The sequence below is a fragment of the Amphiura filiformis genome, chromosome 19 (genome assembly GCF_039555335.1).
Source record: "Amphiura filiformis chromosome 19, Afil_fr2py, whole genome shotgun sequence".
Taxonomy (NCBI): domain Eukaryota; kingdom Metazoa; phylum Echinodermata; class Ophiuroidea; order Amphilepidida; family Amphiuridae; genus Amphiura; species Amphiura filiformis.
This window is the reverse complement of record NC_092646.1, coordinates 40,745,753-40,760,466: the sequence shown is the minus strand read 5'-3', so window position 1 is coordinate 40,760,466 and position 14,714 is coordinate 40,745,753. Positions and strand designations below refer to the sequence as shown.

At 38.2% G+C, this 14,714-nt stretch overlaps 1 protein-coding gene across 1 annotated transcript in view; it reads left to right on the top strand.

Moving 5' to 3' along the window:
- LOC140141304 (phosphatidylinositol phosphatase PTPRQ-like) overlaps nucleotides 1–14,714 on the top strand; it is a 177,717-nt gene that overhangs the window by 133,373 nt on the left and 29,630 nt on the right. Inside the window, exons 9-14 of the mRNA XM_072163131.1 lie at nucleotides 1,083–1,388; nucleotides 3,386–3,682; nucleotides 5,053–5,352; nucleotides 9,265–9,558; nucleotides 9,918–10,217; nucleotides 13,170–13,472. Coding sequence (XP_072019232.1) covers nucleotides 1,083–1,388; nucleotides 3,386–3,682; nucleotides 5,053–5,352; nucleotides 9,265–9,558; nucleotides 9,918–10,217; nucleotides 13,170–13,472 — 1,800 coding nt within the window. The remainder of the gene's footprint in view (nucleotides 1–1,082; nucleotides 1,389–3,385; nucleotides 3,683–5,052; nucleotides 5,353–9,264; nucleotides 9,559–9,917; nucleotides 10,218–13,169; nucleotides 13,473–14,714) is intronic.

Below are 14,714 nucleotides of genomic sequence, written 5' to 3'. Positions count from 1 at the left end.
ATACCAATTTTCACACAAAATATCCTTGTATCAGAAAGCTGATAATGAAACCTACCAATTTTATTGTCACATAGTGGCATACCGACACCAAGTGTGACAGGGTAACTTTGCCTTTCAGACTCAAAATAAAATAACAATAATGAACAAAGCAATGGGTGCAATGGCCAAGGACCAGAATACACCTCAATAGTGGCCATAATTAGTGCACATTGAATTTGTCCCACTTGTGAAACACACCTTAGTCCTGATGGGGCCAACCTTAGGCATCTTACCTCAGCTAGCTTTTAACAAGCTTATGGGGGGGGGGAGGGAATCGGTTATAGAATTAATCGCAGAATCAAGTGGATTACTCTTGGCAATCAAGAGACAATTTTATCACCCTTTGGATCAAGAGAAAGGATAGTCGAATTCCAATCTCAAATGCTACAGCTTTGTCCGTACAGGTTCTAGCCCCAGTTCTAGCATTCCAGAGGCATAGCGGGAAACCATCAGATGAGGTGGGGGTGGTGGGGCATGTGGTTAGATACTAAAGCATGATGAAGGGGACACATTTTTTTTAACATTGTGTTAATTAGCATGTTCCCTCGGTGACATCCTGGGATGGCAGCTCTGATGATTTGATACCACATATATGTGTGCTCACAAGTTCCTTACTTGTTACTGTTAAAGAAATATTAACTCTAAACTAACCCTAAAATTGGGCTATTCCATTTAAAATCCACACTACCCCTGCGGAAGATTTTGGAAATATCTTCCACAGGGGGAGTATGAATTTCAAATGGAATGAACAAATTAGGCAGCTCCATTTGAATTTCGTACACCCTCTGAGAAAGATTCAACCTGAATCTTCATCTGAGGGAGAGTGAGTTTCAAATGGAACTGTTAATGTGGTCATTCTATTTGCAATTCATACTCCCTCTGTGGAAAACATTTCCAAAATCTTCCACAGGGGCTATTAAATGGAATAGCCCAATGCTACATCCAAGATGCTAACCCTCATCCTTATATTCAGAGTACTAATTAATGCAAATCTGTCCATCCCACCCCGTGTATCGTTCAACCCTCTAATATTCCTTATTCAGTTCCCAGTGCGGTAGGCGGCATTGAAATAACTCCCGGTGCTACCCATGCTGTGGTCAATATCTCCTGGACTCCCAACCCTACTGATCCATGCCCGCCAACGCATTACATGTTGGAGACCTTCATGAACAGTCAAGACCAGTGTATGATAACATCACAGTGGCCTGATAACATCACGCAGGTGGAAGGCACGTACGTTACGCTGATGGATTTACTGCCGTACACGGGTTATCAGTATGTGTTGACTAGCGTGAATAATGGAGGCTCTGGAGGAGCCATAGAGTTTTTTTACGCCACAGCTCAAGCAGGTATTGATGTAATCATTTAAGAACAGTCATTAGTCACCTGTCGACTAATGAATTGGTCATAGGCTAGATGTTCTCATTGACTATCTTATTATAAAAGAACAAGGTATATTTAGTCATTTAAGAATAGTCATTAGTCACTTGTTGACTAACAAGTGCACCACAGCCAAGACGGGGGATTCAGAAAGATATAGTCATTTAAGAATATTCATTAGTCACTCGTTGACTAATGAGTGCATCACGGCCAAGAAGGGGGTTCAGAAAGATGTAGTCATTTAAGAATATTTGTTAGTCATGTGTTGACTAATGAATGCTTCATAGGGGAGATGTTCACATACAAGAAGCAAACATTTTGCTGACTTTATTTTCCTAAGATATGCAGTAAAGTGAACAAGAACATTCTCATTTGTTGTGCTTTCTTGCTTAATATGTTTTCTAGATGTTAAATTACCTTTCTGTGTCACAAAATGACCATTTCATCATGCTTGAAATTAAATGTTGCATGTTCTCGTATGCAAATTCTGTATAGTGGGATATTTTGGTAGTAGGCCTATTGTTTCTACACAATGGGGTGTTCCAGTTGAAATTCATATACCCTCTGTGGAAGACATGACCTTAATCTTCCACACAAGGGCGTAGATTTCAAATGGAGTTGCCCATCTTGGTAACCCTATTTTTGGAATTCATGTATGGAAGATTAGTCATATCTTCCATCTAGGGGGTGTATGAATTTTAAGTGGGATAGCCCAATGTTTACACCTGTGCAATGTTAACAGTTTGGCAGCGAGTTTCAAATGTAAGAAGCACAAATTTAAAAATTCTGAAAAAAATCCCACTATACTGTAGGTTTGTTTTATGTGCCATAACTTCTAAAAAAATCAAAGCTATTTCTGATCTTTGCAATCATTTGGTAAGTAAAAAAAAAAAGCATGCAGTGTGATTTTGTTATATTTAATGCATGATCATGTGTCAAATTAGATCATCCAGTTTAGGATTTGAAATTGTTTTGCGTTAGTGGTCTTCAGATTGATTTTCAGAAAAGAGGGAACATTAATTTATAAAAATAATCAAAGATATTTCCAGTGATAAGCTGAAAAATGTAAAAAATGGATTATGTTAAACAGTGTAAAGGTTGGTATAAAAATTAGAATATGTCTGTAATGGCTGTGAAACCATTGTGACCAATGTATGTATTATGGAGTATATTATTATGATAAGTTAAAAAATGGCCCATCCCTTCCCAGAGATCTGTGCTTTTCCTTAAGCTCTTTCTGTATATATCATGATAAGCTAAAAAGGACTTCATACCTTGCAGTTATGTATCCCAATGCTTCCTTTTCCCTTTGCGATAACATGTGCTAAAACCCCACGCATGCATCCCTCATATTCATCTCGTATTTGCTCCATAAAGCATTGCAAATAATTTGTACAATTACTGATGACTTGATTTATTGTTGTAAATTGTATAGCTAGTATGTTGTGTATTTAAAAAAAATGAAATTTTGTCATATACTGGACCATTTTTAGCATGTTAGTTACCATCTAATACTGTAAGATCTATCATACTTCTGTTGCAGTATTTTCTGCGAGGTCCAGTCAGTAACTTCAGCACTTTTACAGGTCTGTTACGAAGATTGTCAAAATCTGTCAAAAAGTAAGACAGAGATAGGCACACCCCTTGAATCAGCAAAAAATATGAAAATTCAGCCTATTTCAACCAATTTAGTGTGGGTATATGCAGTGATCATCAAGGGTCCCTTTTCCAGGCCCTTGAGCAGTTCTGTAGACTCCCAATTGGGCCTCACACTCCAGTTCATTAGCTCTTATTGAGTGAAACTCCCAAAATTCAAAATTTTGAAAAAATTAAAGATTAAAACAACTCTTATGGTATTGGATGCAAATATGTTGTACATTTGATTTTTAATATCCAGTATTAGATTTAATTTCAGTTTATATCATTGCACCTTTTCTGAAATATTACTTTCATATCTCGCTTTCAGTGCCAGTAAACCCACCTGCCGATGTTCGCAACACTGTTACGGCAAAGAAGAGTCTTAGTTTTGCATGGGGTGAAGTTCCCTGTGGTAGCAGATCTGGTATGATCTCAGGATACGAGTACACGCTTACAAACATGAAGACTGGGGAGGTTGAAAGTGGAACAACATCATTTAGTGTTAAGCAAGTAACGTTGTCAGGACTTGTGGAATGTACGACGTATAATTTTACCATTGCCGGAAGAACAAGTGTGGGGATAGGACCATATAGTACACCACTGCAAGTCACTACTGCCACTGAGGGTAAGGCTATTTAAGGGTCATAAACCGGAGGGGGTACTCCGTACAAATGACCATACGGGGAAGTGCCGCAAACATGGTTAGCATTTTCAGCCTTTTTGGCCTTTTGTATATCAATGACCCCCTTTTCTAGGCCAATTTTGGCATATGGATAGGTCCTTTTTTGAATTTTTTTCTGAAAATAGCCCAATTTAGCCAATGAAATCTAGTCAAAATTTTTGAAATTTCACCAAAATTTGGGGTAAAGTTTGTAAAAACTAAGATAATTTTGGTATATCGATGGGTCCAAATTTCTTGCAAAATTGGTATATTGATGGGTCCACTTTCATATTCTCAGCGGCACATCCCTACCAAAACCAAACTTGAGCCCCCGGTAAAAAAAACCAGTGTTCTAGCTAGAAGTATGTGTTGCAATATGACCTGCATTTTGAACTTTATCTACTTAAAAGGGCATTTCATGATCCACAGCCTCATCCCCCCACTTTTCTCAAAAAAAGTTGAGATTTTTATATCACTGGAAACTTATGGCTACATAATGTTTATGTACAAAATATTTCTTGCAGATTAATTCGTTTAGCAAAGATATCTCGAAATTTGAATTTCGTTCTGGTGCACCAGAACGAAATTACAACGTATTGTCTATGGAGCAGTGTAATACACACAATCATGCATAACTCCCAAACGCAAAATCGGAATCAACTGAAATTTTGAGAATATGCTTTTTTCGTGGATATGTACTGAAAAATGTCATAAAAAGAGGATGCTGGGATCACGAAATACTCCTTTAAGCTAAATAAGAATAACATACATCACTGAGTTGTCTTTTGAAAGACTTAATTTTGCCCATCACAGGAGCCAATTCCTTAAATGATGGGTGACAATTAATAATAAGGTAAAAAGAGTTGGCACACCTTGACAATATGTTGGAACTCTTCATTGCCATTCTGATAGTTCACTCAAATTAGTATAACTATGTTTGTTTGATGAGAAGTACAAACCTTCCCTTTCCCATTCCCCTTCAATCAATGTTGCGGAGACCAAAGAGCCAATGGAAAAAGTGCTTTTAACAACACTGAATTGTAGAAGAGGGGTGGCAATTTACATTTAGTATGACAGAATGTGCCAACATTTATTTCCTTGATTGTAGACTCTACAGTGGTCTTGTTATGGCGCTAACCATGGGACATGTGCGATTATTTTTGATTGATATATTTAAATCACATGCACTCACGGTTTACCATGATTCTTTACAGCATCATAGCTATATTCCACACCAAGAATCTGTTCTTTATTTTTTTACATATTTTCATATATTTTTTATACATGTCTTTAATAATTTTATCTTTTTATTTCTTGACCTTTGACCCTTACAGTGCCAGGATCGGTAGAGATGATAGGATTTCCAGGTGTAATCAACTTTGATCAGACAGAAGTTACATGGACCCCACCAACAGGTGCATGTCCGGCTACAGAATACCACGTGGAACTTATTGCAACATTCATAGATGGCTGTCTGGGTTCAAACCAAACAGAATTTGCAACAACAACTTCTGAAACAACAGTGATATTCAGGGACTTGTTGGCCAATTCTGTGTTCAGCTTAATTGTGACTAGCATTAACAGTGCAGGAAGAGGAGGGGTCATAGAAGCTCAATTTTCTACTCAGCAAGCTGGTAAGTTTTTACAGTACCATTGATTGAATCAAATTCTGGACTCACCAACGAATGTGCCCGTTATGCACATCTTTGTGTTTTCCTCAGGGTATGCAAAATACAAATCGCATGCCGAGTTTATAACTGCATTAAATCTTTGATGCAGATAAGTACAGGTTTCCATTAAAATCATCTATATTTAAGTATCGATGATGATATTAATGTAAGAAAAATTTATGTTTTTGTGTAATTTTTGTTTTGTTTTGACTGCAGTTCGATGAACATGTTCCTATATGTCGCGTAGCTAATATGAGACCTATGTCACCTAATTTTGCAATCACCAAATTCTCCGATGGCCGTAGTGCTGAGAATCACATGGTGGGCGAACCTGCCCCCAGGGCAAACATTTCCCACTCTCCCCTATAGATATAAGATAAATATAGATTCAGCTATATTCTTACCAATTTTGCGACAATCACTGATTGCACCTTTGCTCCCGACTTGATTTGATTGATTTGGGACCTGGAACATGACAGCCTCCTTTCCCAAACTAACCTCCCCTCTCTTGAGGCTCCTAATGTATTCACACCTCATTCACGTTCCAACTCAAGATGTAACCATTCCCGAGCTCTCTACCCACCTTTCAGCCACCTCACACTTTGTCAAAGAAGTTTCTTCCACCTTGGTGAATGAGCTACCAGAAAATGTTGTCTGTTGTCCCACCTTGTCTGCTTTCAAGGCTGCAGTTAAAGCCCTCCAATAGTTGTCTTTTATGCCTCCACCGCGAGGCATACTGTTTTTGCAATGTCCGTCCTTCCGATGCCATATCTCGGGCATGGATGGGCGGATTGACTTCAGATTTTCAGGATATGTGGGTCATGGTCAAAAACTCTGGCTACTTTTTTTTGGGTGAGGTTCAAGGTCATATACTGAGGTAAAAGGTCATTTGAGGTCATGGGGCTCATTTTCCTTATTTACCTCTTTTCTCGGAGACTAGGGGTCGCATGTTCCTCAAACTTGGTGGGTGGGTGCATCTTGACCCCAGGCAGAACAAGTTTGTATTGGTTAGTGGGTCAAGGTCACCTGAGGTCATACAGGGGTCATTTGAGGTCAAATGAGCAAAAACTGTCATATGGCCATGAAACTTGGTAGGTACAGTCAACATTTAGAGCCGAATTTTTGGAAGGTCATTTTGGGGTCATTTGGGGTCACCCAGGGTCATCTGAGGTCAAATTAGTAAAACTGTCGTATGGGAATGAAACTTGGTGGGTACAGTCAACATTTAGAGCCTAATTTTTTGAAGGTCATTTTGGGGTCATCCAGGGTCACCCAGGGGTCATCTGAGGTCAAATTAGTAAAAACTGTCATATGGGCATGAAATTTGTTGGGTACAGTCAATATATAGAGCCAAATTTTTGGAAGTTCATTTCGGGGTCATCCGAGGTCATCCAGGGGTCATCTGAGGTCAAATTAATAAAAACTGTCATATGGGCATGAAACTTGGTGGGTACAGTCAACATTTAGAGCCAAATTTTTTTTGGGGGGGGTCATTTTGGGGTCACCAGGGGTCATTTGAGGTCAAATTAGTTAAGACTATCATATGGGCATGAAACTTAGTGAGTACAGTCAACATTTAGAGCCAAAATTTTTGGGGCATCATTTTGGGGTCACCAGGGGTCATCTGAGGTCAAATTAGTAAAAACTGTTGGATGGGCATAAAACTTATTGGGTACAGTCAACATTTAGAGCCAATTTTTTGGAAGGTCATTTTGGGGTCACCAGGGGTCATCTGAGGTCAAATTAGTATAAACTGTCATACGTACATGAAACTTGGTGGGTACAGTCAACATTTAGAGCCAAATATTTGGAAGGTCATTTTGGGGTCATCCGGGGTCACCCAGCTTTGTATCAACTTGTGAGTACGTGCCACATCACTCCCTTTGGTGGAGGCATCATGGTCGACGCTTTGTGTCGAAAACCGCGACATCCGAGAACCGCGGTCCATCTAGTTTATCTTGTTTTTGCTTCTCAGTTTATATTTGTTCGCTTTGTATGCAGGGCTTCCCTTTAATTTAGTGCTCTTTGAGCACTATTGGGTATTGCCTGTGCTTTTTACCAAATGTAATAAATAAATAAATTTGGGTCCATTTTATGCAAAGAACGCAAAAACAGATTTACACTATTTTCCCTACCACAGACAAGTTTTTTTTTAGTCAAGTGGGTTTTTTTTTTTCCATCTGAAGTAGGCAAAGTTTTTTTTTTCTTTGCACATTGTCAAAGTTTTTTTTAAAACTCCCATGCCCCCTGGAAATCTAATGGTGCACCCCTTATCACTTTAATGAAGGACGATACAAATGCTGTCCATGCGAGGAATGGACCACAGGAAATTGTGGGCCTATTAAAGATGACTACACTTTTAAAAGTTTTATATCTGCTCTCATTATCTGTTTTCCTTTGAAGATGTATCTGCATCTTGGTCTGAATTACTATCTGTTTCCTCTGCATTACTCTCTCTGAACATGCTGAAACATCACTATCTGTTTTCTGCTGAAATGGTTTTTGCTTCTTGGTTTATTATATCTATGAATGCACTTTTATATCTGCTCTCATTATCTGTTTTCCCTTAAAGATGTCTCCGCATCTTGGTCTGAATTACTATCTGTTTCCTCTGCATTACTCTTTCTGAACATGCTGAAACATCACTATCTGTTTTCTGCTGAAATGGTCTATTATCTATGAATGCACTTTTATATCTGCTCTCATTATCTGTTTTCCCTTAATAAAGATGTCTCTGCATATTGGTCTGAATTACTATCTGTTTCCTCTTTGAATCATCACTGTCCATTTCCCTTGAACTGGTGTCTGCTTTCAGTGAGGGTTAATGTTACCTACAAGGGAAACAATTTATCAGTACTGCAAAGCCTCTCATTTGATTATCTATGGATGTACTTTTCATCATTTAACATAACTGTGAAATACTCTGTAGGCACAAGCTGGTACTATGAGAACTAATATGTGTACATCCATATCAAAAGGATGCACTTGTCGGCTGCTACATGTGTCTCATTTTTCATAATTAGCTAGGAACAAATACCAGACTCATCTCAAGTGGAGGTGACTTCAAATCATCCCCAAGTTACATGTACATGCTTTGAGAATACAGCTAGAACATTCCTAAACCATGTGGCTTGGGATGATTTGAAGTGATCTCCACTTGAGTTGAGTCTAGTATTTATTTCTAGCTATTATAAAAAGAGACACATGTAGCAGCCGACAAGTGCATCCTTTTGTTATGGATGTACACACAGGGGCGTAGCCAGCTTTCTTGGTCAGGGGGGGCAAAATAAAATTTTGGGGGCACAGACGAAAAAAATTGCAGTTGCATCATACAATACATAGAGACTGTATGTCTTGAGCTTCCCGAAAAGGGCCTTATTGGGATAATGTAATGCACGTAGTGCGAAAAAAAAAAAAGGTATTTTACACTATTTTCGCCCATTATCCGGCTAAAAAGGGCTTTATTATTGTTACAATTTTGGCGTAGCCTTGAAAATTTTGTATTTTACACTATTTTGGCCCTGAATTTTGCTAGAAAAGGGCCCTTGCCCTTTTTCTTTTCCTTTGCCCTCCTGATTTTCTCTCTCATTTTTTTTTTTTTTTTCATTTTTTCTTTCATTTTTTGTCAGTGTTTTCACTCTGCCCCACCTGCCCCCCCGCTGGCTACGCTACTGTGTACACATATGTGTTTTTGAGTATTACGTTGTACTAATTAATATTATTAGGCACTATAACAATATAATAAATAAACTGCTATTATTTTCTTTGTTTTAAGACAAAATGTAGATGTAACATTGTTTGATGTGAACAATACATTGCATTATGTCGTGGGTTTCACATCAAAAATCATTGTTTTTTTCTTTCCTCCTGTTTCAGTCCCATTGGTGGCACCACAAAATGTCCAGACTACAGTAGTGACTTCCTCTAGTATCACATTCACCTGGGATATGATACCTTGTGGCAGTCGTCGTGGAGACCTCAAGAAATATTTGTACAGATTGATCAATGCAAGAGACACAACGCAAGTCATAGCTGATGAAGTATCGGCGACGACAGTGACAATAGAAGGGCTGATGTCATGTTCTAACTATACATTTGTGGTAGCAGCAAAGACCATTGATGTTGGGCCGTACAGTGAAGAGTTACTTGCACCAACTACGTATACAAGTGGTGAGTTACCAATTAACTCGCTCCACGCTGGTGTCGACTGCAGACAACAGACGACAAGTTTCAATTTTTTTGTAAAAATTTAAAAATTTCAGAATTGTAAATTTTCATGACCTTATTTAGAATCAGCATGAAAAATGCATTAAAATGAGTACAAACAAGACTAGTATTGGTTCTGTGGTTCTTAAGATAGAAATTGAAATAAGAATTTTGTTCCTAACACATCCCAATGGTCATTCAGTGAGTGTAGTGCCATCTTGTGGTTAAACAACAGAAATATACTTTGGCATGTTTAAGATCTTATTGTTACAGCACCACCATTTTAACAAGTACTCAAGAATCATGTTTTCTTCTTTTACCAGCACCAAGTGAAGTTGTGTCTCTCGCAGTCGCCGAGCCAACCAACACAAATCTTGTCGTGTCTTGGCAGCCACCAACAAGCCCCTGTCCAGCAACAGAATATGTGGTAGAGCACACACTGACCAGCATTGACCAGTGTCAAGATGCCAGTGTTACTACAGAGATCTTAGTTGCAGAAGGCCAAACCAGTGTAACGATATCAGACTTGATGGCATTTTCCAATTATACGATATCGGTATGGGGGAGAAACATTGCTGGGAATGGCCCGGAGAAATCTGTTGATTGGACGACAGGTGGACTTGGTAAGGATGAAGTTTACTGTGAATCAGAATTGATCTATTCCAGTTAAAATCCATACACCCACTACGGAAGATATGATCTTGATCATCTTAATATTCCACACAGGGAGTGTGAATTTCAAATGGGTTTACCTGAATGGGTGATTCCATTTAAAAAATATACCCCCTGTGTGGGAGATTAAGGTCAAGTCTTCCATAGGGGGTGTATGGATTTCAACTGGAATAGTCCATTGCTGGGCTTTTAGGATGCTGCATACATGGTCATGTAATGTGTCTTCAGCCAGAAGACATTGAAATATTGGATGGAGCCTAACCAAGCCTATTATCTCAAAATTGTTTTTCAAAATTTGACACTAGATTCATCCATATTGTATCATCACCATTATGTTTACATGTATGTGATATGGAAAAACAGTGGCATGATCGATGACCCTGGTGAAAAACTATGTATGTCATGTATGTGATGTTTGTTTGACTGTGTTTATGGTTGTTAACATTGCATGTCATCTTTGTTCTGATTGTGTGCATGTTGCTGTTTCATGTTTTGTATTATACAGAGGAGTTATTAATTTTGAACTTAAAAAAAAAGTTTAGATGTCTAGCTTTTTTGTAGACAAATTTAAGAATTCAAGTTCATCTTACTCAATCTTTTTATTGTAAAATATATCTTAGAGAATGCTATATTAATGACGATAAAATCAGCAGGATAACACAATGTTCTTGGTGGACTATATGAGATTGCTAGGATTGCCTTAACCCTATGAGAACTGCCTGCCTATTGGTCAAAAAGAAGTTTTCATTATCAATTGGACCAATCAGCAAAATTTTTAGAATAATTACACCACCCAAAAAAATTGTGGTGGATTATTTTCACGCTCAATTCTGATTGGTGATTAAAATGAAGATATCATGTAATTGACCAATAAGAGCCAATGTTAGATCGGCAGGTAGTACTCAGGGTGTTAATTTCTTATGTTTCACATGGATTTGTATAATTGACAGGGAAAACAAAATTAACAAAGATAAAATTAACAACATGGTTTAGGGCACTAATATTTTCTCATTGTCTCGCATTTTATGGAGCTATGATGTTTCAAAACCTACTAGTCAGGTCTCTTAATCATGTATGGGTGATTTGAGATGCATTGCTGGTGTCTCTAGATGATGGAGTGTTTCTAGATGTGCTCTGGGATAAGTGGTATTTGGAGGGCGAATCTAAGCTAATATGCCTTAAATCATGGGTCTTTGGGTGAAGATTAAGTCACAATGGACAAATGTATCAAGATTTAAAAACAAAATAGGATTCTGCAGCACCCAGACTCCATTATCTCCTTTGCAAATATAAGTCCTGCTTATTCTGCTGATAAAACAAACCATACTGTAAGGTCTCTTGGACTTTATAAGCCTTGCTAACAGCTATTACTAATATAACTTTAATTAATTTTTGTTACCTTAGCACCCACAGCACCACCCACCAATATTAATCTCATCTCTGCAACATCCTCCAGCGTAACACTAACATGGGACAATGTAGTATGCGGTAGCCGTAGAAGTGTAATTCAAAACTATGTGTTCATTCTGCAAAGTTCAACCAATATGGCAGATGTTCACACAGGAGCTATTTATGATAATGAATTAACCTTTACTGGATTAGCATGTAATGAGATGTATGAGTATAAAATAGCTGCTTTAAGTGATTTTGGTGTGGGTCCGTGGAGTGATATAGTGGAAGTGCAGACAGCTGTTGGAGGTAAATTTATTGCTGAATTTAACCATAGACTCTGAAGACAGAGTCTATGATTTAACATAGTTATTTTTTTAGTTTGAATGTAGGCAAGAATGTAATATGGTATTTGACTATTTTCAAAATTTATTGACAAGCCATTTAATCTATTCAAGAAAGTTCTGTAGCATTCTGGAGTGTTCAATAAGGTTTTTAACCCCCTGGACACTACTGCTCATCTAACAGCATTTCTGATTGGTTGATCACTTGAAATGCTCATTTCAATTGCCAATTATGACTAGGCTTTAAACTCATTATGGTCAAACTTGCATTTGCAGATGATTTTATTAATACCCTCCTTGATTGGTTCAAAATTGGACACAATATTCATTTTGGCCAATCGGCAGGTAGTTCTCATGGGGTTAAAAAGAGACTAGAAACTTTGAATGACAGAGCAGACGTATTTGAAGAAGTTTAGGTGAATGTTAGACATAGGCGAAATATTGTTTCTTTTTATTGGAACAATTTTTATTTTTTATTTTGTAAGAATGATGATAGGAGCATGATTTGCACAGAGTTTGATGGCATGTTAGTAATGATGATAATAGTCCCAGATGTATGTAGCTATGTAAATATTAACATAAAATACATCAAGAGGTTATGTTTATTAACTCTCTTCACGCGGGTGTCGACTGAAGACGACAAGTTTCAAAAAAATTTCAGAAATTCAAAAATTTCAGAAATGTAAATTTTCATGACCATATTTGGAATCAGCATGAAAAATGCATTAAAATGAGTACAAACAAGCCTGGTATTGATTCAATAGTTCTTAAGATGGCTCTTGATATTTTGAGAAAATATTTCAAAACTTCCAACTTTTTCGTTGAAGCGCATGGCTAGCACGCAGAGCATAAACATAAAACACATCAAGAGGCTAAGTATAACAATACAATTATTCCATGGGCCTCAACCAATCATTAATTTAAGTAAATTAGTAGTGCCATAGCATGAGTCATTCAATGGGAGGGGAGATGACAAACCTGATGGGGGAACTGACCATTTTTTTGGCTTTGGCATTTTCCCCAGGCCCTTATGATACTATTATAATATGCCAATGTTGGGAAGTCAAACATACAAAGATTATTTGGGTTAGATTCAGTTTATTTGGGTCATTCTAATAAAATGTTTCAATGTATTTCATACTCATAACACACAAACTCATTTCCCTTCAGCTCCCAGTGACAGTGTGGTGAATCTCACCATAGCCAGCCCATCAGATACATCACTCCAGTTGTCATGGCAACCATCAACATCCTCTTGCCCACCAAACAGATACATTATCCATTATACATTCCTAAATCAAGACCAGTGTGCAGATGTGAACATAGGTCCTATGTATTACACAGAAGTGTTTCAGACTGCTGTGCTAATGTCTGGTTTAGTACCCTATTCAAGTTATAAGGTGTCTGTGACTCCTAAGAATGATGCTGGTGTTGGCATGGTTACAGAGGTAGAAGGAAGGACTGAGGAGAGAGGTTTGTAATGAAAGCCTGTGGTGTCATTTGCTTGCATCATAACACCAGCATGTTGCAGATGTTTAGCTCTGTCGTTACTTTCAAGCATGTTTTCTGTCTTTCTTTGACTGCTCAGTGCCAGAAGTGGGTAAGTGCAGTAGCTGCGCTGTGAACATTTGGCAATTTACACACAATATATTGTATTCATCATCTGCACATGGCAGCTACACATGGCAGCTATTGTGCTTGCCCACTTCTGGCACTAAGCAGTCATTTTCAGTTGCAAATAAAGGGGCAGAGGCTTTGATCCTTCCACTACTTGACAGAACAGGACTCTTTGCTTGTCCTAAGGTTCGCTAGTCCAACAAAAAGGTCAACTTGTCCGATAAAAAAAGGTTTCCTATAGTGTGTCTTGTCTCGAGTTGAGAGTAATGCCATGTTGGATTCTTCAGTGGCAGATTCTTATCAGTGCGCTTATGTAGTTGCATCACCAGTGTATGGACAAATGGCCCTTCTACGTGTGTGTATATGCCCTGCGGGATTAGGTTAGAGCACACAATTCAAACATCAGACGAGACAGACTATAGTCCAAAAGTTAGGGTAGGGGTTTAGTGCTAAACCTAGAGTTTGGGTTAGGTTTAGAATTAGGGTAAGAATAAGGTATTATTAAACTTTGTGGACTACACTGAGTTTCCAGCAAGGTTCTTCAGCAGTCAGCCAATTTGGCATGTCTATATCATAAATACAGAAGTGGGATACTGATTGGCTAATTGAATCATGTCATCAGCACATCGTCACCTCATTCACCGATTACACAGTGTATCAACACGTAGCCTAGTTCTCTTTACCCGATAATCAGGATGAGCAGTTGGACGCTGCATGAATTTACTGAATACTCTAGTGCATCTTAGGACTAGTGCACATTAGGAGCTGTGGATGTAGACTGTAAGAACTCTTCCACCATCCTATGATTGTCCCCAAAATGCCAATATGTGACCGTACAACCGCGAATGAGCCGTAAATGTCCTCAATTGTATTCTGAGTTACAGTGTAAAATGGGCATGAAGGTCATATTCATAGGTATTTCAATTTGGTGCTACGTCTATCTCATTAAATGAGGTACACGTAGCACCAAATTGAGGTACCTATGAATACGACCTTCATGCCCATTTTACACTGTAACTCAGAATACAATTGAGGACATTTACGCTCATTCTGTACGGTCACATATGAAGTGGTAGTTTATGGAATAGGCCTACTGAG